Source organism: Cervus canadensis, chromosome 5 (genome assembly GCF_019320065.1).
Source record: "Cervus canadensis isolate Bull #8, Minnesota chromosome 5, ASM1932006v1, whole genome shotgun sequence".
Lineage (NCBI taxonomy): Eukaryota > Metazoa > Chordata > Mammalia > Artiodactyla > Cervidae > Cervus > Cervus canadensis.
In genome coordinates, this window is record NC_057390.1 from 4,523,241 (window position 1) to 4,550,492 (window position 27,252).

A 27,252-nucleotide genomic window follows, 5' to 3' on the forward strand; every position below is an offset into this window, starting at 1 on the left:
AACTTCAACCATACAACCCAGCAACTGCACTCTTATGTTCACACAAAAACTCGTACATGAGTGCTCACAGTCAAAAAGAGGACATGATCCAGACATTCTTAAATGGGTCAATGGTTAATCTGTGGAAACATTCATACCATGGAATACAGCTCGGTAATAAGAAGGATAAAATTAATAATAAACACAACAACTTGGATGACTCTCCAGAATATTATGCTGAGTAAAAAAAGCCAATTAATTCCAGAAGGTAACGTACTGTATGTTCTATTTATGTAACATTGTTGAATTGAAAAAGTACGTGAATGGTGGCCAGACTAGCAGTCCCCAGGTGCTTAAGGAAGGAGCAGAGTGGCTACAGAAGTGAAGCACGAGGATCCTTGTGTGAAAAGTTCTGCATCTTGACTGTATCCATATCATCCATACTCTATCCTGGTTGATAAGAGTACTATCTTTTTAAAGATATTACACTGTGGAAAAGTGGACAAGAGTCATGGTCTCTCTCTGTATTTTTTCTGTGTGTGAATCCATAGTCAAAAAAATTTTTAATTAAAAAAAAAAGTTGGAAGGCAAAGAAGTGAACTTAGAAGGGAAAAGATGCTGTTTGGGAGGAAAAAGAGAAGAGAGAATAAGTTAACAGAGGCAGAGTATCCAGAAGATGCGGGATCTTATCTCTAAACTATGTTGGAAGGGATGGGGATCACCAAAGAGAAGCTCATATAGCAGAACAGGGAGCTTTAAAGGAATCAAGGAAACCTGGAACATCAGTTAAAGTCTGTGAGGAGCGTGAGTAAGAGTCAACATTATCATAGAGTTTCCCCACTGTCTCAATGACTCCAAAGCACTAGTCTTTACTTGCGGAGTCATCACAGAGATCTTAGATTCTGTTTCACCTATAAAGCTGCAAAGCAGTCACTGCAAGTGGAAATTTTTTCTAAAAACAATTATACCACGACAACTTGCATATCCCTATAAAAGTCAACTTAATGGAACTTTACTTATGGAATTATAATGTAATCCTAACAAAACCAAGAATAAAAACTATATTATTATCCCTATCTCAAAGGAAAGGACAGGGATAATAAAAGGTCCAAACAAGAAAATGTCGAACAGTCACATACAAATTAGTGATGAAAGTAAATTGGAATTCCAAATTGTCAACCATGGTAGTGATTACTACAACATTCATTTTCTTCTCCCTCATACAAAGAATCTCCTCTTCTTCCTCTTATGTAAATGAGGGTGCCCCTGTAAACTGGAGACTTCCAAACTGGCTAATGTAACAAGTAATGTTTATGTCTTTTTATTAACATCTTTAGTCTTTTATAATGCATCTCATGAAAGTCTGTGGAGTTTGAATGTTCTAAGATGCCTATGTAGAAAAGCTGCATGTGAATTTTCCCAAAGTTGCAGCAGCACTGGCTTTGAGTTAGCATTCCTAGACTAAATTGTCAATGATGTCTGATAAAATGCAACCAGGCAACATTATTGCTTAACTGAAACCTAACTTTAATCAACAAATACCCCAAGTTACCCACAAGACTGCAGGGGCACCAAGGACACAGGAGTAGTGAATGTGGAAATGGCGCTCTTGCTCCTGTCTGTAAACCGGCAGCTACAGTAAGATCCAATAAACGCCAGGATGTGAATAAATGCAAGGAGCCACCCCCACCAAGAGCAGGGAGACACAACCAACAGGAATTGGTTCACGGAGACCTTAAAAACAAGTAGCTAACGGCCAACTAAGAAATGGAGGGGAAAAGTGGGCCCTTGGATGGCTGGTAAAACAGGAAGCTGATGGCTGACATTGTGAACTAAAATTCTCAATCTCCTCTCCAACTCACAGAGAAAAACCATCCTTTCCCTTCTAGACACTGGACTCAACGACAACAGGCATGGCAGGAGGACAGGAGGGAAACAGAGGAGGAAAAAAATACAGCAGGAGAGTAAATGAGATTCTGCTTCCTAAACAGTGAGAACTGGGCCCTCACCTTTCCTGTTGGCAACCAGATGCCAGCTGCTGCGTTTACACCCTCCTCAAGACGGGATGCAGAGAGCCTGACACACGCCCCACCCATTCCCCCACCAGCCCCAAAGGACCTCTGGACAATTACAGTTGAAGAGTCCCCAGGGAAGGGTCCCTACAAGGCCCCCCTCTTCGAGGCTCACAGTTTACAAAGCCCCACACGTGTGATGAGCTGTTTAAGCAGGAGGACTACAACTTTTCATTTTAAACTTCGTCTGACTTTTAAAAAAACCATGTGCTTTGATAAAAATTAAAATAAGACCATGGCAAGCTGAGGGGAGATGGAAAGAAAGCGTGAGGAAGGAGTATCTAAGCAGAGGGTCTTACTTCTATCTTTTTTATATGCAAGATAAACAATTAAAAACAGAATTTAAAACAAGTCACCCCAATCCTAAAAAAAGGTACACGCCAAAATGAGATAAATAAAAGGTAAGATGCAGTCAACCTGTATATCCATTAACATAGATGGCGACTCCACTAAAAATTGTTGATGAAGTTCCGTCCTTCTGGATAGCAGCGTCTGATCGAAACTGTTGCTCCAATTTCTGGACCTTGGCAGCCATATACCCACCCTAGAATTCAAGAAAAGTAAACTAATCATAAAAGTTTTATTTCCTTCCCACCTCCCCATTTTAAAATGAAATTAAAATTAAAAAAAAAAAAAAAAAAAAAGACCTTACTCTGTGACAGTGATCAACATACAAGGATGACATAGGGCATAATGATAACATAAACCATAATTCAAGGTGATACAACAGGCAGGTCAAGGGAGACTTTTCCTGTCAACTCGATTTTTAATAATTCTGTCCATAACATTGTAAAGCAGTTACCTCCAATTAAAGAAAAATTCTATCACATTCTTACAACAGTAAGTACTATGTTAAAAGAGGAAAAAGGTAAGTCTAGAATAAGCGTAATATCACAGAATATTGCTCTTGTCTACAAAAGTTATGACAAAGTTTAAACCAATTAAAAATTTGACAAGTAGTCAATTAAAGAGTATATTTTAGACTGGCTTCCACTGTCTTCTCTGTATAGTAAGCTTAACATCAAAAACTTCAATTTAAATGAAGCTGTTTGACAAACCAACACAGTTACCCATACATGTGGATAAGAATACAATAAACAATTCAGTGGTTAGGTTCTGGATCTAATCAATCTGATAGTAGTACTAAAATTTATAACACCAACTTAAAAAAAGAATGTAAAAACATTATTACGTCTGCTAAAGACATTTAGAAATCTATGAATTCAGCTATACCTTTCCTGAACACTGAAATAATTAAGCTAAATCTATTAAGACTTATTAATCTCACTTTATTTATAAGTCTTCAAAGTAAAATTGTAGATGTCTAGAAGTGGTATATATTTTTCCCAAAATGGAAATAACTTTTAATACTGTTTTTGATTATTCAAATATCACATGCCATTAAAAATTTTTTTCTTTTCCCAGAAAAGAAGAAAATTTAAATTAGCTGTGATCCATTCAGTGCTAACAGTATGGGATCTTACTTTCAAAGCTTATTTCTGTGCCTCAGAACACAATAAGTTTTACACACACAGGATCACATGTAATACTCCTTTATACCACAAGACCATCCTGCCAGGTTAGCACACAGCTAAATGACAGGTACATACTCTTCTTTGCTACAGAAGATAACCTACTTGCCCAATCCCCTGTTACTGGATGTCTATGTCTTCCTGTTATCTAGGACTATTAGCAAATCTGTGATAAAACGATGATATAATACATTCTGTGCACTAGAACATTTATTTCCTCAGGACAAAATTTCTCAAAGTTTAAGCTTTCAATATACTGTGAATACACACACAGAGTTGGTGTCTAAAGCGATTTACAATTTAGAAAAGACCTTAAACCACATTATAAACTAAAAGAAGAATGAAGAATACCGAGACAGTTCAATATAATTATTTTTATTCTTTTAAAACACACCCATTTTTCCCAGTCATCTTCGGCTCTCTTCCTCCATCCACCTCGTCTCATGGTGGAGCTTCTGTATTGGGGGGAAGAAAAAAGAAATACTTCAATTTCTCAACAGACTGTACTACTAATTGATACTATATTTCAATATAAAGAAAAATGAGAAAGTAAAATAAATTCAAATGTTCAATTCATTCAAGTTGAAAGTATAAAACTGAGGAAATTTTTCCAAGGCGTACCATTCTCCTACTTCACCCCAAAACTCCTTGCAGATAAGTATCAGGTTGAAATATCAAACTTTAATTACAACTCATTTTTATTTTTGGCCATGCCGTGCACATGCGGGATCTTAGTTTCCTGATCAGGGAACGAGCTCGTATCCTCTGCATTGGAAGCACGGAGTCTTAACCACTGAACCACCAGGGAAATCCCTTCAAGTTTAACAGGAAAAACTTTTATGCATTTCTGAGCATCAGTCCTAACACCCACTTATATAAAGCATTACCAAATCCAACTAACATACTGTGCTTACTTGTTAACATTAATTAGTGTTAAAAGAACCTAAAAAATCATTTCCCTCCATAAACTGTCCTAAAATATGGCTTCTGAATTTTGTATTTTTAAAAAATTTATTATTTTATTTTTTGCTACACCACATGACATGCAGGATCTTAGTTCCCCAACCAGGAATTGAACCTGCGCCCCCTACATTGGGAGTGCAGTCTCAACCACTGGACCATCAGGGAACTCCCTTGACTTCTGTCTTTGCTATTACATACTGCATACTTAAGAGTGCAGTCATATGACTAAGCACACACACAAAAAAGAGCGCAGTCCCAGTGTAATTCATCAATTATGCAAAAATCCTAAAAGAAATCGATCAAAGCAGTGTAATTAAGGGACATGATGCAGAAAGATTATCACTGATAATAAATTAGTAACTCTAGCATTTTCCTTAAGGGAACACATGACCAGCTCTACCATAAAGCCACCAAACTGGCTCATCTCAAGTGTCAGCCGGCATAGCAGTGATAAAGGTATAAATCAAAGCAGGCACTACATGAGGCTCCTTGTAAAGTCGAATTCTTCTCATTCAAACAGCTACATCCTGGGTGGGACATGACTGCATTATCCTTCACAAAATTAATGTGAGGTCCATTTTTCTCATTTAGTAACTATATAGGTTAATACCGAATGGTTACCATACACCACTGGAGAAGTCATACAGTATCCAAGTTAAACTGGTTCTGATACGGTTTAAAACAATCTTTTATTGAGTAACATTTTAAAATAGCCACACTTTATCCACATATATCACCTGACATTTTCCTTCAAATATTTCTTTCTTAGTATATACAGGATTTATAATATCTACTTGGTGACTCTGTATTAATTACCAATTTTTACTGCCTACTCTAAAAGGCACCTGAAAGACATGCAGAGATAGCCTCAGAGTTAACTCCAACAGGGGGACAAGGGGCAGGTGGGGAGGCTCTGAGAACAGGAGGCCAAGTGGCTAACCCTGAGCAGGTGCGGTGCGCGCAGGAGGGGAGGGTGGCTGTTTTGTCTCCGACAAGTAAGGGCGTGTGTTCACCCTGAGCGCCAGGACAGCCATCAGTGCTGTTTAATACTTCTTCTGGTCTCAACAGGCTCACTCTGGCCAGGCTGCTCCCCCAAGACCTCTCTCTTATCTTAAAGGAGTCTGGGAAATGTGACCACATAGTTCTTGACTAACTCTGACTCCACACATCTGCTCTTACAAGTGAAAAGTGTGGGCATTCTGGTCACTGTACATTAAGAACGAATAATAACAAAAATTATACGAAACCATTAATCTGTTACACAAAGGTAAGTTTAAGAACAAAACACATTTAAAAAGTTTAATTCACCTGACCATTTAAGAGCCTCATTGTAAAAGGTCAATACGAAAATCCTTATTGATGGCTTAATGAATGAGATCTCACTGACACAAAATTTCTTTGAAGAAAAGTTTTAAAGAAACTTTTAAGCTTCCCAAATAAAGCTACCCCAGACCAAGTTTTGAAAACAAAAAGCAATGAAGGGCTGAAAAGGTAATTTCATCAAATTTCGAAAAATGTAATTTGACCCATGTACAGCAAACTCCTATTGGCCCAAGATTCAATAAAAACCAAGAAAAGGGAAACGGAAACAAGAAACACACTTCATTTTATTTTATTTTTACACACTTCACTTTTTACATTCAAATTCTACTCTGAAAAAATTTCAGGACAAATAGTCAATTTGGTTATTTGGACCAACTCCCTGCGGAGGAGGAGCAAAACTAGACAAAACATTGTTTAAAAAGATAGCCTCAAGGCACAGAAGGCCGAGTAAACGATGAAAAATTACTGGGCCAAGACTCGGCAGCTGACAGAGGAGACCTGCTGCATCACATCACCTCCCCAAACCGGGTGGCCTTCCCCTCTGGCTGAGAACACACAGTGAGCACTAAGGGAATGCCAGCCGGGGCTCAGGGTCGTCCTAGGACAAAGCTCTTCACATCTGGGCTGAGGGTCCCAGGGTCAGGGTCAACTGGAGGCAGGCAGTCCAGAGCACCCTGCCCGGGGTCATCCCAGCCTTAAGAGCAGACCCAGGTGACCTCAGCTGCCCCACGGCGCCTGGCAGAAGGAAATGTGGATGCTCTGAGGAGACAACTTCCTAAACTTCATACATCTCTACACACGAGCTTGCAAATACTGTATCTGGCACATAAAAATAACCAGGCACACAAAGAAATGATCACATGAACCAACAGAAAAAATAAATAAATAAATAAATAAACAGACCTACACAGATTCTAGGAAAGGAAATTAATGTAGACTTTAAAGTAACCGTGTTTACTTTGCTCAAAGAGGGGAAAGACAAACTTCAGACTATTGGTAAAGAACTGGAAAATATCAGAAATAACTAGACAGCAACTCTCAAGTGAAAAGATAAAATATTAGAAATTAAGAATGTAATGAACAGGTAAAATGTCCAGATATGGAGCATATGGACAGAAGGGAAAGAGATACAGAATATCCATAAGAAAGTCTAATTTAAGTAAATTGTGGGGGTAAAGAGGAAAAAGAGAAGTTATGTTTAAAGAAACAATGGCTAAAACATAGTCTAAAACTAATTAAAGATATCAAACTACATATTCAAGAGGCTCAATGAGTCCCAAACTGGAAACAAAACATAAAGAACCTACATCTAAACATATAATAGTAACACTATGAAAAACTAAAGACAGGGAAAAAAAAGTCTTAAAAGCTGTCATGGGTGGGAAAAAGAGATCCCGTTCAAAATACGGTAATGAGACAGCTATCTTTTCCATAGAAACAACAGAAGCAGAAGACAACAGTGCTGAAAGGAAATGATGCTCAGAATTCTATACCCAGAGAAAAATTCAGCCAAGAGAGACGAAATACAGGCTTTTTCAGGCAAATAAAAAGAGGTTAATATCACCAGCAAAGTTGTCTAAAGAAAATTAGAAAGTATGTCCCTTAGGTAGAAAGAAAATCCTCTCAGATGGAAGATCAAAAATACAGGAAAAACAGACACACACACAGCAAGGAAAACAGTAAAGAGCTGCATGAACCAATGTCAGAAACTGACTTAGTAAAACCACATGACAATCAGATACTGTCTGTAGCGTAATGGTCAGAACATACGAATCAAAAGATTATGAATGAAAGACTAGGGGAAAGGGACTTATTTCTAATCCAGGCTCTGCCTCTGACTTCATTGACCGCTCGTCAACTGCGATCTCTCTGATGGAGTCTCAATGACTATATTATTGGGGTCTCTTACTACCAGGGGTTCGGGTAGTTGACTACTAGAGTTCCCCTCGGGCGCCCTACAGAAGACACACTAAATAACTATTTTCAGAAATGAAACATAAAAAATTAAAGAGAAACATCATATGACATCCCTTATCTAAAAAGAATCTAAAAAGAAATGATACAAATGAAACTTTTACAAAACAGGAAGAGACTCACAGACTTAAAGAGAAAGAACTTTTGTTTACCAGGGAAGGGATAGTTATCCAGTTAGACATGTACACTGCTATATTTAAAACAGGTAACCAACAAAGACCCACTGTAACTCTGCTCAACGTTACCTGGCAGCTGGACCAGAGGGGAGTTAGGGGAGAATGGATCCAAGTGTATGAATGGCTAAGGCGGAGTCACTTTGCTGTGAACTGATACTGTTTCTGCTAACCAATAAGGATCATGGAAAGAGTCTCTGCCTGTGCTCAGAAGCTCTATCACGAAAGGAACTTCCACAGTAGAGGACTGATCTGCCTCTTCAAACAGGACTTTCCCCAGAATGGGAACCTCAGCTTGACAGAGAGAGCAGCCCTCAGACGTAACACATCCTCTAGGTTCCAAGCAACCTTCTCAATTACAGTATGTCCTCTCGAGAACACCCTTTAACAAGCCATTCGGTTATCAAGCCAGACTTGTACATAAAAACTGCCTTCTGGTTTTTAAATGAAACTTGCAGACTGGGTTCCCAATCTAGTTCCATTGTACACAGTGGCCTTGAGGAAAGTGTTACACATTGCTGAGACTGTAATGTACAACCTAGAATAACCATCCAACCTTGCCTTATTCAAGCATTAATGTAGAAGCCAATTTCTGGGTTTTTAAAACTTAGTTTAAAAAAATGGATAAAGAATGAATTCATGTATGCAAAAGTACCCTGATCTCTAACACTGAGGGGGTGTGTGCTCAGTCATGTCTGACTCTGTGACCCCATAGACTGCAGCCCCCAGGCTCCTCTGTCCATGGGCTTCTCCAGACAAGAATACTGGAGTGGGTTGCCATTTCTTCCTTCAGGGGACCTTCTGGACCCAAGGATCCGGACCCGGGTCTCCTGCATTCAGGCAGAGCATTCTTTACCACTGAGCCCTAGCTATTATTATACAAATCTACTCTACCCAGGCCACAGTGTGAAAATCAAATGAGACCACGTATGTGGAAACCGCTTGAATAGCGCAAGATACAAATGTCTTTCCTTTAAATAAGCTATCTGTGGTCTATATACAACACAGTAGATTTACTGACACGAGACCTGAGCTCTAACCCCAGCCCTGCATCTCCCAACCTGCATCTCGTCTCCTGCATTGCAGGAAGATTCTTTACCAGGAAAAGACCAAATTCACCTATTAGGCTTCAAGTAATGAAATCAGAAAGACCACATGGGAGGCACCGTGCAGCCCCGCCCTCTATATATGCCAGCAGCTGCCAGATGAGGCAAGTGTGAGGCCAACAGGAGAGCAGCTCCAGGAGCCCAGGAGCCCTGGGTGCCCACGATGCAAAAGATTTCCCGACTCTCTCATGCTCTTACCAGAGATACTCAGAACACTATGAAGAGTGTCAGCACGGTCCTACTTACGAAAACGATACTGGAATGACTGACACACCATTTCACACCTGCCGGAGCACACTGTCGTCAGCTCACTCAGGACTTCCAACGCGTGTCTTACGAGGCTAGTCAAGTTACCACTGCAAAGAACTTCGTTCTGTCTTCTTTCCTAGGATCACTGGTGGATTTTAGTATCTCCCCACAGGATGATGTTCATCACCAGGAGCAACTGTTTTCAAGCAAAAGTGGTATTTATTTATTTGTTAAAGAATCATTAATATTCTAGATAGTTCAGCACACACCAGCGAAATTCCCACTACATATCTAGAAAATGCCCAAATACATATTAATGTTACTCTACTGGTTACGTATTTGTAACCCTCAAGTATATTGACTATTAAGTCATGAAACTGACATTGAGTGGCTTTTATTCAGTCTCATTACTCTTGCCCCTGGTGGCTCAGATGATTAAGAATCCACCTGCAATGCAGGAGACCTGGGTTTGACCCCTAGGTTTGGAAGACCCCTGGAGGAGCGCATGGCAACCTACTCCAGTACTCCTGCCTGGAGAATCCCATGGACAGAGGAACTCGGTGGGCTACAGTCCATGGGGTTGCAAAGACTCAGACACGACTAAGTGACTAAGCACAGCACACACATACATGGATAGGTTTAGCTTATCTTCATTTAATAGTTACTTAAGAAATAGTTGACAAATGAACTAGAATATACAGATATACAAATGAATACACAATGAATGAATGAATATGCAAATTACAGTAGCATAAGAATCCATGACTGACACACACGCAGAGAGCAGCCTGTGGCCACCCAGACCGTCACCAGGCAAGGTCAAAATAAAGCGAGTTTCCCTGTGGCTCTCACCATGTCACTGTGCAATGCCTCTTCTCCTTCAGGGCCTCTTTCTTTACCTTAGTTAGCTGTCAATTCTCTGCTGACAATCAACAAGCTGCTTGATAAACGGCTTAAAGTATGACCACCCCAGGGACCTGTGTATTTAAAAGGACTTCCCTGTGACCATTCAGAGGGGGAAAGCACATCTTTCTGATACATGGAGTTGGGATGTTCAGACACCCACATGCAAAAGAATGGACCCTTGTCTTACACCGTATACAAAAATTAATGGACAGTGGATCAGACTTTAATGGAAGGCCTAAAACTAGAAAGCTCTTGGAAGAAAATAGGAGAAAAGCTACATGGCACTGGATTTGGCAATGATTTCTTGGATATGACATCAAAGCATAGGTAACAAAAGAAAAAATAAACTGGACTAAACCAAAATTTTAAAATCTGCATCAAAAGGATAAATCAAATGAGTAAAAAGCAACTCAGAGAATGAGACAAAATATTTTAAAGTCATCTATCTGCAGAGGGACTAATAAACAGAGTATATGAAGAACTGCTACAACTTAATAAAAAATACACGGATTAAAAAATGGGCAAAAAATTTCCATAGACATCTCTTTATAAAGAAAATATACAAATGGCCATTAAGCCCATGAAAAGATGTTTAACATCACTAACCATTAGAGAAATGCAAATTGAAACCACAATGAGAACCATCTCATACCCATTAGGATGGCTACTATCAAAAAAACAGAAAATAAGTGTTAACAAGCATTTAAAAAACAGGAACCCTTGTGCACCACTGGTGGGAAATGGTGTAAATGGTATAAAATGGTGTAGCCATTATGAAAAATGCTATGGTGGTTCCTCAAAAAATTAGATACAGCACTGCCACATGATCCAACAATTCCACTTCTGGGTACAAAACCAAAAGGATTGAGATATTTGTACACCCATGGTCATAGCAGCATTATTCTCAAAACCCGAAAGAAAGAAAGAAACCCAAGTGTCCACTGACAGATGAATGGATAAACAAAGCGTGATATACATAAAGTGGAACAGTATTCAGCCTTAAAAATGAAGGTGGGCTTCCATGGTGGTCCACTGGTTTAGAGTCGCCTCGTGAGGCAGGGGACACCAGTTTGATCCCTGGTCCAGGAAGATCCCACATGCTTCGGGGCCACGACTACTAAGCCACAACTGCCCTAGAACCTGGGACCCGCAAGTACTGAAGCCCGCACCCAGAGCCTGTGTCCACAAGAGAGGCCACCACAATGAAAAGCCCTCACACAGCAACTGGAAGCCCCTGCTTGCCGCAACTGGAGGAAAGGCCACGTACGACAACGAAAACCCAGCACAGCCAAAAATAAAAATAAATAAATATTTTTTAAAAGAAGGTAATTCCAACAAATGCTGAAAAGAGGTGAACCTCGAGGGTATTATGCGAAGTGAAATAAGCAAGTCACAAAAAGGCAAATGCCATACGATTTATATAAGGTATCCAGAGTGCACAGATTCACAGACACAGAAAGCCCAACGGACAGGAGGGGAGCAGGGAGCTACTGCTTACCGCGTAGTTTGAGTTATCCCCGGTGAAAATCATTCCGGGAAGACGGACGGTGGAAATGGCTACACAACAATGGGAAGGTGCTTAATGCTGCTGAATGAAGGGCACACTTAAAAATGGTTAAGATGGTAAATTTTATATGTATTTTACATACAAATTTAAAAATAATTTTTTTAAAATAAAGAAAGACCATAACACTGGAAATACTCCGCAGGCAGTTGGGTTCTCAGGGACTGGCAAGTTGCAGCGAAGGGTAACAGAATGTCCACTGAGAATACAAAGTCTGGTAAGAAGCGTTTCTTCTCTGGGAAATCTGCAGAGCATACCTGGGATTCTTTACCTCAGGAGGGCAGTGGGCAGAACTAATTAGGGCCAAGTAGACTTAAATTGAAGAAAGTGGGCTATTAAGGTATGACCTAAATCAAATCCCTTACAATTATACAGCCGAAGTGCCAAAAAGATTCAAGGGATTAGATCTCATAGACAGAGTGCCTGAAGAACTATGGACAGAGGTTTGTAACACTGCACAGGAGGTGGTGATCAAAACCATCCCAAAGAAAAAGAAATGCAAAAAGGCAAAATGGCTGTCTGAGGAGGCCTTACAAATAGCTGAGACAAGAAGGGAAGTGAAAGGCAAACGAGAAAAGGAAAGATATTCCCATTTGAATGCAGAGTTCCAAAGAATAGCAAGGAGAGATAAGAAAGCCTTCCTCAGTGATCAGTGCAAAGAGATAGAGGAAAACAACAGAATGGGAAAGACTAGAGATCTTTTCGGGAAAATTAGAGATACCAAGGGAACATTTCATGCAAAGATGGGCTCAATAAAGGACAGAAATGGTATGGACTCAACAGAAGCTGAAGATAGTAAGAGGTAGAAAAAATACACAGAACTACACAAAAAAGATCTTAATGACCCAGACAACCACAATGGTGTGATCACTCACCTAGAGCCAGACATCCTGGAACGTGAAGTCAAGTGGGCCTTAGGAAGCATCACTATGAACAAAGCTAGTGGAGGTGATGGAATTCCAGCTGAGCTACTTCAAATCCTAAAAGATGATGCTGTGTAAATGCTGTACTCAATATGCCAGCAAAGTTGGAAAACTCAGCAGTGGCCACAGGACTGGAAAAGGTCAATTTTCACTCCAGTCCCAAAAAAGGGCAATGTGAAAGAATGTTCAAACTACTGCACCACTGCCCTCATTTCATATGCTAGCAAAGTAATGCTCGAAACTCTCCAAACTAGGCTTTAACAGTACATGAACCAAGCACTCCCAGATGTTCAAGCTGGATTTAGAAGAGTCAGAGGAACGAGATCAAATTGCCAATATCCGTTGGATCGTAGAAAAAGCAACAAAATTCCAGAAAACCATCTACTTCTGCTTCACTGACCACGCTAAAACCTTTGACTATGTGGATCACCTTAGAGAGAGGGGAATACCAGACCACCTTACTTGCTTCCTGAGAAACCTGTATGCCTATCAAGAAGCAAGTTAGAACTGGACATAGAACAACAGACAGGTTCAAAATTGGGAAAGGAATACATCAAGGCTGTATATTGTCATCCTGCTTATTTAACTTACGTGGAGAGTACATCATGAGAAATGCCAGGCTGGAGGAAGCAGAAGCTGGAATCAAGATTGCCAGGAGAAATATCAATAACCTCAGATGTGCAGATGACACCACCCTTACGGCAGAAAGCAAAGAGGAACTAAAGAGCCTGTTGATGAAGGTTAAAGAGCAGAGTGAAAAAACTGGCCTAAAACTCAACATTCAAAAATCTAAGATCATGGCATACAGTCCCATCACTTCATGGCAAATATATGGGCAAACAATGAAACTAGTAACAGATTTTATTTTCTTGGGCTCCAAAATCACTACAGATAATGATTGCAGCCATGAAGTTAGAAGATGCTTGCTCCTTGCAAGGAAAGCTAGGACGAACCTAGACAACGTATTAAGAGGCAGAGATATCACTTTGATAAGAAAGGCCCATTTGTGAAAGCTATTGTTTTTCCAGTAGTCATGTATGGATGTGAGAGTTGGACCATAAGGAAGGCTAAGTGCTGAAGAATTGATGCTTTTGAGCTGTGGTGTTGGAGAAAACCCTTGAGAGTCCCTAAAGGAGATCACTCCTGGGTATTCACTGGAAGGACTGATGTTGAAGCTGAAAACTCCAATACTTTGGCCACCTGTTGTGGAGAGCCCACCCATTGGAAAAGCCCCTGCTGCTGGGAAAGACTGAAGGCAGGAGGAGAAGGGGACGACAGAGGATGAGATGGCTGGATGGCATCATCGACTCAATGGACATGAGTTTGAGCACCCGGGAGATGGTGAAGGACAGGGAAGCCTGGTGTGCTGCAGTCCATGGGGTCACAAAGAGTCAGACAGGACTAAGCAACTGAACACCCCCACCACCAAGTACTGTCCTCACAATACGAGAAGATGGGACAGTCACTACGAAGTTTAACTAGCTGCTCCAACGGGTTCTCGTTTGTCCTTAAATGGGAAAGGCTTCAACACCAAAGAGCTGTTTTGAGGTTTTGTTTTGTTTCTGTTCAACTATAGAGACCCTCATTGTCTAAGGCTATGATCATTCTCAGATCACTGAGGTTATAAGAGCACAATGGAGATTCTTGGAATTCAAAACCCAGGGAAGCAGAACCTTATTCTAGACCCATTAGTCAGGTTGCCAATTTGAAGAGACTCTCACCAATGTTATTAGAAACAAAAATCAGATAACTATGTGCAGGGCATTATTATGTCTTTGTAACTCTCTTTTGTCTTCACCATATACTGGCTTTTAGGGATTCTAAATCGAGCTGACAGTTTATATTCTAACACAGCATGTATTTCTTACCTTTAAAATACCTTTGAAAAATTTACAGAAACAACATCAAGACATTTAGAACAGATATTACTCCTAATCTAACAGAACTCTTAAAAAAATTTTTTTTAACCTGGTCTCTTCACCTTCAGTACAGTGAAAGATTTTCCTATTATCAGTTATTTAAATGTGCAATGAAACAATTCCTGTACTACAAGATACCAGTCTGATCAACACCACACACACACAGACTTCAAAGAATTTAACCCACCAACAGAAGTGGCTCAATATACAGGCATTCTCTAAACAACAAACTGTACATGTGGGTACAAACGACTTTTCAAGAAGTGGACCTGATCTATCTCTTCTCAAGGCATTCTCTACTACCCTCCAAATTCATGGTTTGTGTTTATACACTGCTTTGTCAGATTGCTTGTATTCAGTTGTGCTAGGTGTCCATTTTCAAAAACAGTTTTTCCTTCTATGTAAAAGCACTATATGTTTACTGCAGAAAACTGAGAAACTACAGGGAGCAAAAAACGGAAGGGAAAATTATCACATTTCCACCTTCTTAAAAAAAAATCACCTGTTGGTCTTCAGTATTCCTTAAATTTTTAACATTGAATTTTAAATGTTAAATGTTAAACAATATTATGTTAAATGTTATGCTAAATTGTTATTTAAATTTAAATGTTAAAAATTTAAACACACCACTGTATCTTACCGCTGCATTTCCAGTGTCTTACTCCCCAAGGAGGTCTGTACATCTCCTATTTATCTTGACAATACATCTATGGAATAGGGAGGCCAAGTACTGATTTTTTCACACACAGGAGCCTTCTAGGTAAAAGGGCTAAAATGTTTGATAAGGCTGCATGGCCGGTTTGTGGTGCAAAACCACACTCATCTCGTACAAATGTATGTCTCCAAATCTCCAATGGAGAAATGAACAATGCTATTAGTGTAACAAACTTCTGAAAACAACACTCCCACTGGACTGAGCCAGCCTAACGCAGTTCCACAACACAAGACGCTTCGCCTCGCCCCGTCCGGGTCAGCAACGGTAGCTGCCGGACCTGTGACAGAGGACTGCCGAGGGACAGGCCCCTGAACAGCCCGCATCCAGACCCCGCTGTGCGCCCACAGTCACGAGCGGCGGAGGCCGGGAACACCGCCCCCTTCAGCTGCTTCTCTGGCCTCAAGCCCTCGGTAGTTCCTGCGTCTGTGGACAGAGCGGGGCCTGACAAACTCTAGTCTCTGGCAGTTTTTAAAAATTATGATTCTATACATCTATCCATTTATTAAAAAGGCTTTTACAGTGAAAGCACGCGTATTATGCTACTCTGTTTATACGTCCAGGAAACAAAGGCTGTGCACAGATGTGGCTCTACAGTAAGTAATGAACCCTGCTCAGTGAGAGGTCTGGCCTTTGCCCCGGCTTGCCCTGCTGATAAATGTCTCCTTTTACCTGAGGGTTAACAGTCACTTCAGGTAGTCTAACAATAAGATTTACGGTGGAGGCTTCGGGCCATGCGCCACTAACCTTCTCGGGGCTGGAGACAGAAGGTCAACCTCATCTATCTGACCAAACTCCAATAAAAACCCTGGCCACTAGGTGAGCTGCCCTGCTTGGCAACACTTCTTGGGTATTGTCAACTGTCATTAACAGAAGTCACCCCACCTCAGACTCCAGTGGTGCAGCCAAAGTTCCACATGGAACTCCCCCGTGTGGCCCATGCCCTTGGCCGGCTTTAACCTCATCTGTTCACTGCAATAAGTCACCACCACGATAACCACAGCTGCTCCCACGAGCTCGGAGTCCTTCCAGTGAGCTACTGCACCTGAGGGTGGTCCTGGGGACCCCCAAACTCTGGAGCGCCAGAATGACAACAGTCTCCCAGTATCCTTTCTTTTAGTAAAATAACACCTCTCCTAACCCATCTTCGTGGTGAGCAGGGCTGCAAAGGGAGGCTCCATTTCCTCAGCTCCTTTAAATCAGGAGTGGCCATGTGACTAAGCTCTGGCCCGTGAGATGAGAGCAGAGTAATGTATACAAAACACTGTGCCATTTTTCTGAAAAGAAGTTGTTTACTCTTTTTTGGAATGCAGCTTTGAGGTGACCAAGCTTCAACCAACAGAACAACGACAGGGGATGGCTAAGAAAACAGAAGGAACCTGGGCCCTCAATGACCTAAAACAAGCAGTCGTCCATCAGCTGTGACCTGCCGCCATCGCAGGGGAGAGAACTGTTAATACTCTGTCACCGCCCACATCACTGCGCTCTAAGTCTCGGCCACAACCTTATACCCTGGTACCGTGTTACCCTGCACCCTAATGAAGGTACCTACACTTCACTGTTTGGGTATTATGACTGAGAATCAATTATTACAACAAACTACACAGAAATAGAGAGAGACAAGCAATAAAATAGAGAATTAAAATTTATGGATATACAGGTTTTGCCCCCCTTTTTTCAAAAGTTTACTTTGCACCACTTTACTCTTATGAAAGACCTACATCAGTACACGTTTTTGCTAACCAAAAGAAACCCCAAGAGGATTTTCACTTTTACAAAAAAATGGGAAAGCAAAAGCAGCATTTGGCTTGCTTTGCAGCAGCCTGTTACCAAGGGAGCGTGCACCCAAGCACTGCCCGGCTCCTTCTCCAGGAACCACGCTCCGTATCACAGCATCAAGCCCCCATTGTGACAGGCAGAGTCACTAGGTCTGTGAGCATCTGTACTCCATCTCAGTTTATATTTTGCACCCATTGGCAAGACAGTCCTATGGTAATTGTTTCTTTGCTTTTGGCCATTTCAGCTTAAGAAAGGTTTCACAGGAACACTCTACTCAGTCAGCAGGGGAAATCTATATTCAAACTGAAAATGGGTAACATACTTGTAATGTCCTGTCTGAGGCTGATCTTGCTAAAAGCAAATTTTCTATCTCAAACCATTCAATATAACATTTCTCTCTTATCCTCTTGGTTATCCACAACAATGAAAATACATTCCCCTCCCCCCACAAATGACTGATCTAACAAAATCAGTCATTTGAAAACAAAGTGTTCTAAAAGAATCACTAATGATTTTCTTCCCTGTCATTACAGATTTCCATAGAAGGAAAAGGAAACGAAGACACAGTTGTAATAAAGTACAAAGAACCGCCTCCTCTGGTTTTCAAGGGTGTAGCAACATTAACTGGTTTCCTAAAGCCCTCCCTCATTAAAATATCTCCACTAGGAGGTCCCACCTGCTTCTCAAAGTCAGCATGTCCGAAAGTAGGGATCAAGCTACAAAGGAAAATGAAAGAATGTTCTGGAGATGATACGATTTTAGAAAAGAGAGTCAGCAAGGAGTGATTTCACTAAGGAGAAGCTCCAGTCTCACAGGAAAGCCAAACGGACACCTGGAGGAAGTTCAAGGTTGCAGGAAATCAAGGACTCCCAAGGCCACTGCAGAAGGCAGGGAGAGAATTCAGCCAGAGAACAAAGGAGTCCCGTCAGAGAAGAGGGCGGCCTGCACTCACACTGGAGCTTCACCAGCAGCTCCTGGAGGGCGTGTCAAAACACACGCTGGGCCCCAACTGCAAGCTCCTCACTCTGTAGGTGGGTCAGGAGTGCGGCTGGGTACCTGAATTTCTGAAAAGCTCCTGGGGAACGGTGTGCTGGTGTGAGGCACGGGCTTTGAAAGCCACCAGCTTTGCCTACAGTGCACCTAGGGTGGTCAGAGGACAGAGACGAGTGCAAGCGCAGCTCAGCGGTGATGAGACGGAGTCCACCGAGGAGAAAGGATGCCGGGACCATTTGCACCAGTGAAAAAACTTCACCACAGAGTGAATGCAGCTCAGCAAGAGGAGGTCTGGATTAGATTATGGGTAACAAGATCTTTCCTATCCTTCGCCTTCTCCCTCTCCCCGCAAATTTCAGGTCTGATCCAATAGTTTACTCCACAATCACTGAATATTTACTGTAATTTGCAGTTTTCAAGATGAATAAAGTATAAACCACAATTCAAAATTATCTTTTAGAGAAGAAGGATTTGCACAGAACTGCAATACTGGAGCCAACAGTAGCAGCACTGACAAAAAGCAACAGACCCCCAGGAAGACAGCAGTAGGTAGCGCTCTCATTGGGGACTAGATCCAAGACCTCACTGAAAAGGCAGATATGAGCTGAGGGCAATGAATAAGATTTTAACAGGCAGAGGGGATTTAAAGAGTGATTTCAAGAAGAAGAAAAAAAGTGTGTTCAAGGCAACAATCTGGGGCTGACACATGGACAGAGCCAGTGACAGATGAACTAACAAGGCAGGTAAGGGAATATTAACAGTAGGCCCTCAAAATCATAAGAAGTCTGAACCTTCCTTTGTGAAAGTGAGGGAAAGAAAAAAGTTAGTTGCTCAGTCATGTCCAACTCTTTGTGACCTCATGGATTGTAGCCCGTCAGGATCCTCTGTCCATGGGATTCTCTAGGCAAGAACACTGGAGTGGGTTGCCATGCCCTTCTCCAGGGGATCTTCCTGACCCAGGGATCGAACCCTGGTCTCCTGCACTGACAGGCAGGTTCTTTACCATCTGAACCACTGAACCTGTGAGTATCAATGATGGGGAAGGTAACGGTTGCACACAGGGGCGAGGTTCCAGCTACCGAGCCTCCTCTACACCAAGAGCTCATGTTTGCCGCCCACACAAAGCATTAGAGCTCCGAACTCATAAGGCAGACGTGGCGACACACACTAGAAACAAATCCTCCTGAGTAACCGCAATTCAAAAATAAGGTCAAACCCACTCTAGTCTAGATCTGCTATCAGTTCCATCTGTCACAAACCTCTTCTCTCACAAATCCTTATGTTAATGCAACTGCAAGTGAAAATAGAGTGCTTAAGAAACAGCCACTGCATTACTTTCTGGCCTCTTTTCTCTTGCTTTGTGACAAGAATTCCCTATGTTAAAAACAACCAAAAACAACTCCACTACTTTCTAGGATGACAGGACATTTTACCAAGCTACTATATTCATCATAAGACACTAGAAGTCTTCCTCAAGACAGTTTATTTAGGTTCTATGGCTGCATTAACAGATTCTATTTCTGAGAAACCCTCAGTGAGCTCCAAGAGGATATAATAACCTTTAAGGGACAATCAGAAATAAGATGTTCCATTGGGCATAAATAATATGCCAAAAAATTAACCTAGCAACTTCAACTCAAGATCTAAAATTCAAAGTGCCAACTAAGTGGCTACAAGATTTTACAACTCTAACACCACCACCTCCACCTCAGTAACAAGAATCCCGTGTCATAGATTTAGGTCTCTTTTCAGTTAACAATAGTAATAACCTAAGTTTAAAATTACAAATTCAAAAAGAAACCAAGAGTAAACTTTTTAAGAGTTAAAATTACCGTGCTTTTAAAATACCAAAAGGCATGTAGTTTATAACCCTACCTACAACACAATTTATATAAATAAAGTATTTAACTCAAATGAACCCAGGTTTCAAATGCCATTATTTCCATAAGAGAAAATGCTATTTTCAACAGAAGGCAATCTTTCTACATACATAAATACATTCAAATGCAACCCGCCCCCATTTCTAGTACACTGGAGATCTCCAAGTTACCTCTGCAGAGCTGTATCCAAGACTGAGCTGTGACAACAGGGCCTCTGTCTGCCCTTCTTGAGCTACTGTCTGTGAGAAAGAATCTGGCTGGCCTTTGTCCCAGGTTCCTGGGAGACTCTAAACCCCTGGAATTTCACAACTGACTGTAGTCTCTATTACCCACAGTGGACCCCAGGAACACGTCTTTTATATAAACGGGTGACTCCCAGGTGGCCCCTTATTTCAAGACGGGGAGGCCATGCTGGCAAGGCCAACCAAGTGATTAGAGGCTTGGCTCTGAGCCACACGCCATCAGCCTGACCTCCTGGAAGAGGGGTCTGCAGATGAAATTCGGCCTTGTGGTCCATGATTCAATCAATCGTGCCAATGTAATAAAAACCCAATAAGACCTCTTGACTCTGAGATGCAGGTAAGCGTCCCTGGTAATCATAAACTGACGGGGCAGGAGGGTGAGTCCTGAACACGGAAGCACCGGGTCTCCACGTCTCTCTTCATTTGGAAGATGCTGGTTTGTATCCTTTGTAACAATGTTAATTCTAAGTACAGCACCTTCCTGAGTGCTGTGAGTCATTCTAACAAATGATCAAATCTGAGGGGGCAGTGGGAACTCCCAAATATGGGGCCAGGTGGCCACAAGTGCCGGGGGCCTGCAAGCCCCAAAGCCTGCAGCTGGCATCTGAAAAAGGGGGAGGCTGATGCCCTTAACCTGTGGCACCGGGATGGCTGTCCCAGCGCTGGGCTGTTAAGAGCCAAAACCACACAGTGCACATGAAGCAGGACATACAGCCCTGCCCCTCGTCTCAGGACTTAACAGAGGCTAAATGAGAAAAAGTCGAGTGAAAGCACTTTTTAAGGCCTGTGTTTAGTTGCTCAGTCGTGTCTGACTCTTTGTGACCCCATGGACTGTAACCCACCAGGCTCCTCTATCCATGGGGATTCTCCAGGCAAGAATACTGGAGTGGGTTGCCATCCCCTTCTCCAGTGGATCTTACCAATCCAGGGATCAAACCCAGGCCTCCCCGTCTTGAGCCACCAGGGATGCCCTTTTAAGGCCTAAAGCATTACAAAAAGGGACTTTTTTGGTTATGTGCTCAAAAAAATTAGAGAAGAAATTATTAAAATATTTTTTAAATTCATGATTCTTCAGCTTAAATTTCTAACAGGCTTAAAATATCAATAAATAGCCAATAAGTTACACAGAAATAAAGTTTACTAGAAGATAAAACTGAGAAATTCAATGAAAAGATTTTAAATCTCAAGTATAGAAATGATGCAGTTTAGAAAATGTGAAATTCAGCTATTATATTCTGATTAAACCTCCCAAAAGCTCATTTTAGCCTTGATTCTGATCAGGCATGATTGAGAACAATAAGCAACATTTTGCCTACTCATATACTGGGCTCAAGCAAAAACTATTTACATCATAATCAACTTTATGCCCATCCCCAACTAATCTTTTAATTTAAGGATAAGACTATATTGGTCTTTAAAAAGTTTCTCAAACCATCCCAGATGCATATAGCAGAATATACCATTCAACTCTACCCTCTTGAACCTAAGATACTAAGCATACACTGGTCTTTGGGTGATGAACGGGGAAATTTAGGGTATCAGAGAAAAATGGCTTTAGAGTTTAAAGACACAAAAAATATCCCAACAAAACTAGATTCTAGTTCTATTTCTCCTCTCGATCATCAAATAATTCTCTGGGTCTCATTTTTTCTCCAGGAAAATACAGGGCCATGGCCTACAGAACCTTCAGGGTTCATTCTAGCACTGGCATTCTGAATCGACTTAAGTGTTGAGAAGTCAGCAACTTAGAATTTAGATATTCTTCAAATTTTAAAAATGCCACAAAGTGATGTCAAAAATCATTAAAGCTTACCATGGCGTAAAAATGTTCTACACCAATGTATCCCTCCTTACTAAAAACAAAAATAACCAAGGTCTGCACCACAATCAACAGAAACACATCTATTTACTTGCCATCTGAAATCTATTTTATTTTAGCCTTAAGCAACTTTAAAGACAGTCACGTTTTCCTAAATCTGATACAATCTATGACATGCAAAGCCTTTTCAAACGAACTACAGAGCTGACCTACCAGGACACACACGATGCTTTGCCTTATTGTTAATAACTTAATAATTCTGCATATCATCACCCTATTAAAATGTTTCACACTTATAAAACACAGACATTTAAGTATAGTGCAGATGGTCCCTAACTCAGAATGCTTTCGTTTACAATTTTTCGACTTTCTGGTGATACCAAAGCGACACACATTCAACAGAAACCAAACTTGCCCTTCTGACCTCGCCCGTGTGATACTCTGGTGGTGCTGGGTTGGGGATCCACATTTCCCAATCAGCCACCCAGTCCTGAGGATGGACCACTGACACACTCACAACCTATTTTTCACTTTCAGTGTAGTATGGAGGCTTCCCAAGTGGCTCAGTGGTAAAGAATCCACCTGCCAGTGCAGGAGATGCAAGAGACACAGGTTCAATCCCTGGGTCAGGAAGATCCTCTGGAGGGAATGACTACCCGCTCCAGTATTCTTGCCTACAGAATTCCAGGGACAGAGAAGCCTGGCGGTTATAAAGTCCATACAGTACATGGGGTTGCAAAGAGACAGACACGACTGAGCACGCTATAAGCTCTACCTAAGAACCACACGCATTTTTCGGGTGTGGAACCCATCATGAAAGAAGGCAGAAATTGAACATACTAAAGATGGTGAAAATCTCCCCTCTCCCAACTACAAAACTTGTACTTCAACTGGATCTCAAGGATTTTCCTGTCTTCAGCCTCCAGCAAGTCCTTTCATCACCACAATCACATCTCCAGCTGAACTTCAAAGGAAAAGATATAAAAGCCACTCCAGTGGACGACTGTTGAGATAATCACTCTTAGCATCTTCCACAGATCTAAGAATAAAGCTGACTCACACCTAAAGACCAAATACTCGTCACCATTCTCAGCAGTTTATTTTCTAAATCCATTCTAGACATCCACAAAATGTATTTATTTTAAAAGGGAGTTCCATAAATATAACTTTGGTAGCCAGAAAAATTCAGCAAAATAAAGATAAAACTCGATGAACTGCATTTTTATCTCACGCAAAAACACAAAAGTCCTAAGTGAATACTCAAAGCTAATTTCAAGTAGTGGCTTTCAAAACTGTGAAATAGCCCCTTCTAAGCACTTTATATATATTAACTTGATTATTTCTTACCATAATCCTATAAAGTAGGCATTACTGTCCCATCTTACAGGGAAGGCAAACTAAGGCATCAAAAGATATTCCCTTGCCCAAAGCCACACAATCAGTAAATGGTAGAAGCCAGGCTGTCTTGACTCCAGAACTAATGTTTACATCAACTATATACCACTCATTCACTTAACAAGTTTAACTGAGAGCCTACTGTGTGCCAAGCACCCTTCTAGCACCGGGGACAGAGCCATGAACAAGTCAGACAAGGCCTCTGCCCTCTAGGGGAGAAGAGGTCTTGGAACAAACAAGTCTTATGGGGGAAATGGATACATGAAGAACGTTATCTTACCTCATAATAAATGCCAGGAAGAGAGAAAAAAACAAAATGAATCGAAAGTGACAGAGAGAGGGGCTGGCTTCATTTTAGGGGTGAGAGAAGGGATTATTTTGATGTGATGACATCTAAGCAGCAAACGGAAGACATCTGTCAAGGCAAGATCACCACCAGGAGCGAAGAGGCAGGCCAACTTAAAGAACAGAAGATACAACATCCCTAAAACAGGAATAGCGTGATTTGTTCAAGAAACGGCAAAAAGTTCTGATTCAATTCTAAGGGTAACAGGAAGCTTTTGGAAGATTTTGATCAAGAAGAATGATGGTATGATTTATGTTTTTAAAAAGACCACTCTGTTACTTTGGGATCAGTCAGTAAGACCCAGAAAAACAGGGTCACGGGGGAAAGCACGGTCACAACCGTCTGAGATACCTGAACTAAGATGAGGATCCATGTATTCTTTATCAGTAGACACTAAAAGTGATTCTTTTTATTTTTTAATTTTTTGGCCATGCGGCATGTGGGATCTTAGATCCCTGACCAGGGATCAAACCCACGGACCCTGCAGTGGAAGCTTGGAGTCTTAACCACTGGACCACCAGGGAAATCCCCAGTAGACACTAAAAGAAGAGCATGCAACCTACTCATCCCTGAAAAAGACTTTCTTAAAATAGTCCTCCTTCCTCATCCCCTGTTCCTGACTTTTTTGGAAAAAAAAAAAAAAAATCAGTTTTCTAAAATATCCATGTTAATGCTTTAGTGGGTACTGTTATAGGAGGAAAATAAGGTTAAAAGGTATTTCCTTCACTTACAAACATACTCTTATGATTTATCATATGCCACACACACCATACATTCCTGAGAAGCAGAAACAGCTTTACTGCTCTTTAGTTCAGGGCTTGTTCATTTACTTGGAGACAAGAAGTGGCAGCTCTTCTGATCAGCTTTCTTCTCACACTTCATCTCAGCACATCCCAGTGCATACTATTAACAGGTTGTGGACTGCAATAAAGTACACCAAAGGGAATAACACGTATTCAGGGAGCACCACTATGTACCATGGACTCACTAGATGCCGTACATTTAAGAACTCATTTAATCCTCAAATACCCCAGGTAGGAAGTAAAGTCTTCATTACACAAAGGAGAGGAAAAAAAAAAAAATCTGAGAGATCAGTAACTTAAATTGTCCACAATAATAACAAGCAGAGCCAGGATTTAAGCCTACATCTAACTCTGAAGTTCTTGTCTTTCTATTACAGCAGCTATCAAAGACAGGATTATAAAATATATATCACATGTAGTCTTTCTAGCTTCTCATTACTGACTACCTTGTTGTTGGTGGGGCTGGGTTTCTTTTATTAAGAATCTGAGTTTTGAAGTTGGGAGTGCAGAAGATGAAGTGATCTTACATATTCAAATACATTATTTTGAAAAAGTATTTTCTGCTTGAGATTTCAAAGAAATTAATCATAAAGATTCCCCACCTTTAAAAAAAAATATCTTAAATATCAATCGTTTACCATGAAGTAGGAGTAATGCTGAGAAGTCTGGTACAGATTCTGCCCTCAAAAGACCTACAGATAAAGACAGGAAGCAAATAAAAAGAAAATCATCAATAATACCTGAGAAGTGGCAAAGAGCCTCAGGAGTGAATGAAGAGCCTTCTAGATCAGGGAAGGATTGCTGGAAAAAGAGGGACTCTAGGTAAGCTTCCCTGGAGAAGGGAATGGCAACCCACTCCAGTATTCTTGCCCGGAGAATTCCACGGACAGAGAAGTCTGGCGGGCTACAGTCCATGGGGTCGCAAAGAGTCGGACTCGACTGAGCCAGTAACACACACAGGTGAGCTTCCCAGAGTCTAGCAAGTACAGGGAGGGGGCAACGCTCTAGCAGCACCCGCTCCGGCTAAGACGAGCCTATGTGCAAAAGCAGAGATGGAAGTTTGGAAAGCAGGTAGACGGTGCCTAAGGTTACCTACGTTGCACACTAAAGAGGAAAAGGCTAATTCTCGCAGACTATAGTGGACAGGCTCGGCAGACAGAATTAAGAATCAGAATTACCTCAACTCCTTACCAGCTAGTTACAAGCTCTTTTATGGTACGCGCTAGTCTAGTTATTCTCATTTAAATGATACCATCTCTACGCTGGACGTGACCTGAAAACATGCGGAAGGCAGAAATTACAGTAGACTCAACACCTGCAATCTTTTTTTTTTAAACCAGAGGTGGGTGGGGGGGTCAACTAAGGAGTGATACACTAACATTTCTTTCCCAGCTGAGTTTCGGCTGTAAGAGCAGGGAAACATGGAGGGAAATGCCCCTCTCCGTCCACACAGGTGCTGAATCATTTCACAAGGAGTGCAGTGGGCGAGGGGCGCTTGTCAGGACAGTTGGGGACAGGTGCCCGCGTATTAAGGCAACAGATAAGTAACCAGGAAAAACAAGTGAGTAAAAACTGTCTTCGGGGAGTCCGACACCGATTACCAGGTCCCGCGGGGCGGAGGGGAGACGCCACGGCGGGAGGCCGGGCGGAGGGTCCGGCGCGGGGCCCCGGCCGCCAGCCCGCGCCGCTCCGAGCGCGGCCGCCCGCGCGCACGAATGAATGGCGCGGGGCTGAAGAGCCGGCGCGGCGCCGGCGCAGCAGCCGGGAGTTTGCGGCGCGGTCCGAGCGGGGCCGGCGCGGGGAGCGGCGGAGGGCCGCCGGCGCGGGTCGTCGGCGTGGCGCCTCCGCAGGCGGCCGAGCGCGGGCGGCGACGGCGGGCCGGCCGCGCCATGGCGGAGGGGGAAGGGGAGGTCACGCGTTACATAACCCGGCAGCTGCCGCGCTTCGGGCGCCGCGGGCCGCCCAGGCCGCGAGACCAACGGCCGCGGGGCCCGGGCCGGCGCGCCCGCCCCCGCCCCGCCTCAGGCCGCCGCGCCGGGCGACGCGGGGCCGCTCCCACCCCGCCCCCACCCCCGCCTCCGGCCCGGGGTCGCTCACCTTCAGCCCTGCCCCAGACCACCATGCCCGGGCACGGCCGCCTCCTCCTGCCTCGCGGGCCCCGGAGCCGCCGCACGGTGCCCTCGCCGTGGGCGGGGAGGAGGGCCGGCGAAGGAGTCGCACCGCCGCGCCGCGGTCCACGCTCGCCCCACGCTCGCGGCGGCCGGCCTGCGCGCGCTCGGCGCCTGCTCCGCCCCTCCCCCCCGGCGGGCGCGCGCGCCGCGGCTCCGCCCCGCCCCGCCCCTCCCCCTCCGGCGGCCGGCGCGCTCCCAGGCCCCGCCCCGCCCCGCCCCGCCCGCGGCTGCTCGCGCTCCGCCCCGCGCGGCGCTGGCGCCCGCTTGGAGCACTGCCCCGGGCGATGCCGAACCGCGGGCGCCGAGCCCCTGCTGTTCCCGGTCGGCCCGCAGCGGCCGCGCCTCCGTGGCACTTGACCGTCTCGCTCGCGGGGGCAGAGAGGAGCGCGGCGCGGGCCCGCCTCCCGCATCGCGCCGCCAGCCCTGCAC

General features: G+C 42.9%; 1 protein-coding gene across 10 annotated transcripts in view; it reads right to left on the reverse strand.

The window, feature by feature from the left end:
* Positions 1–26,959, reverse strand: part of REV1 (REV1 DNA directed polymerase) — an 86,980-nt gene extending 60,021 nt beyond the window's left edge. For 3 of the 10 annotated variants that reach the window (XR_006269347.1, XM_043467921.1, XM_043467926.1), the window contains exons 1-3: positions 26,750–26,959; positions 3,978–4,038; positions 2,469–2,595 (exon numbers count right to left, since the gene is read on the reverse strand). Coding sequence is in view for 8 of the 10 variants with exons in the window: in XM_043467921.1 (XP_043323856.1) it covers positions 2,469–2,595; positions 3,978–4,028 (178 nt within the window). In the remaining 2 variants the exon portion in view is untranslated. Of the gene's footprint in view, positions 1–2,468; positions 2,597–3,977; positions 4,039–4,204; positions 4,209–9,368; positions 9,568–26,749 lie in introns of those variants that run through there. The other 7 variants (XM_043467923.1, XM_043467922.1, XM_043467917.1 and 4 more) reach the window with 5 other exon arrangements.
* Between the last annotated feature and the right edge of the window lie 293 nt (positions 26,960–27,252).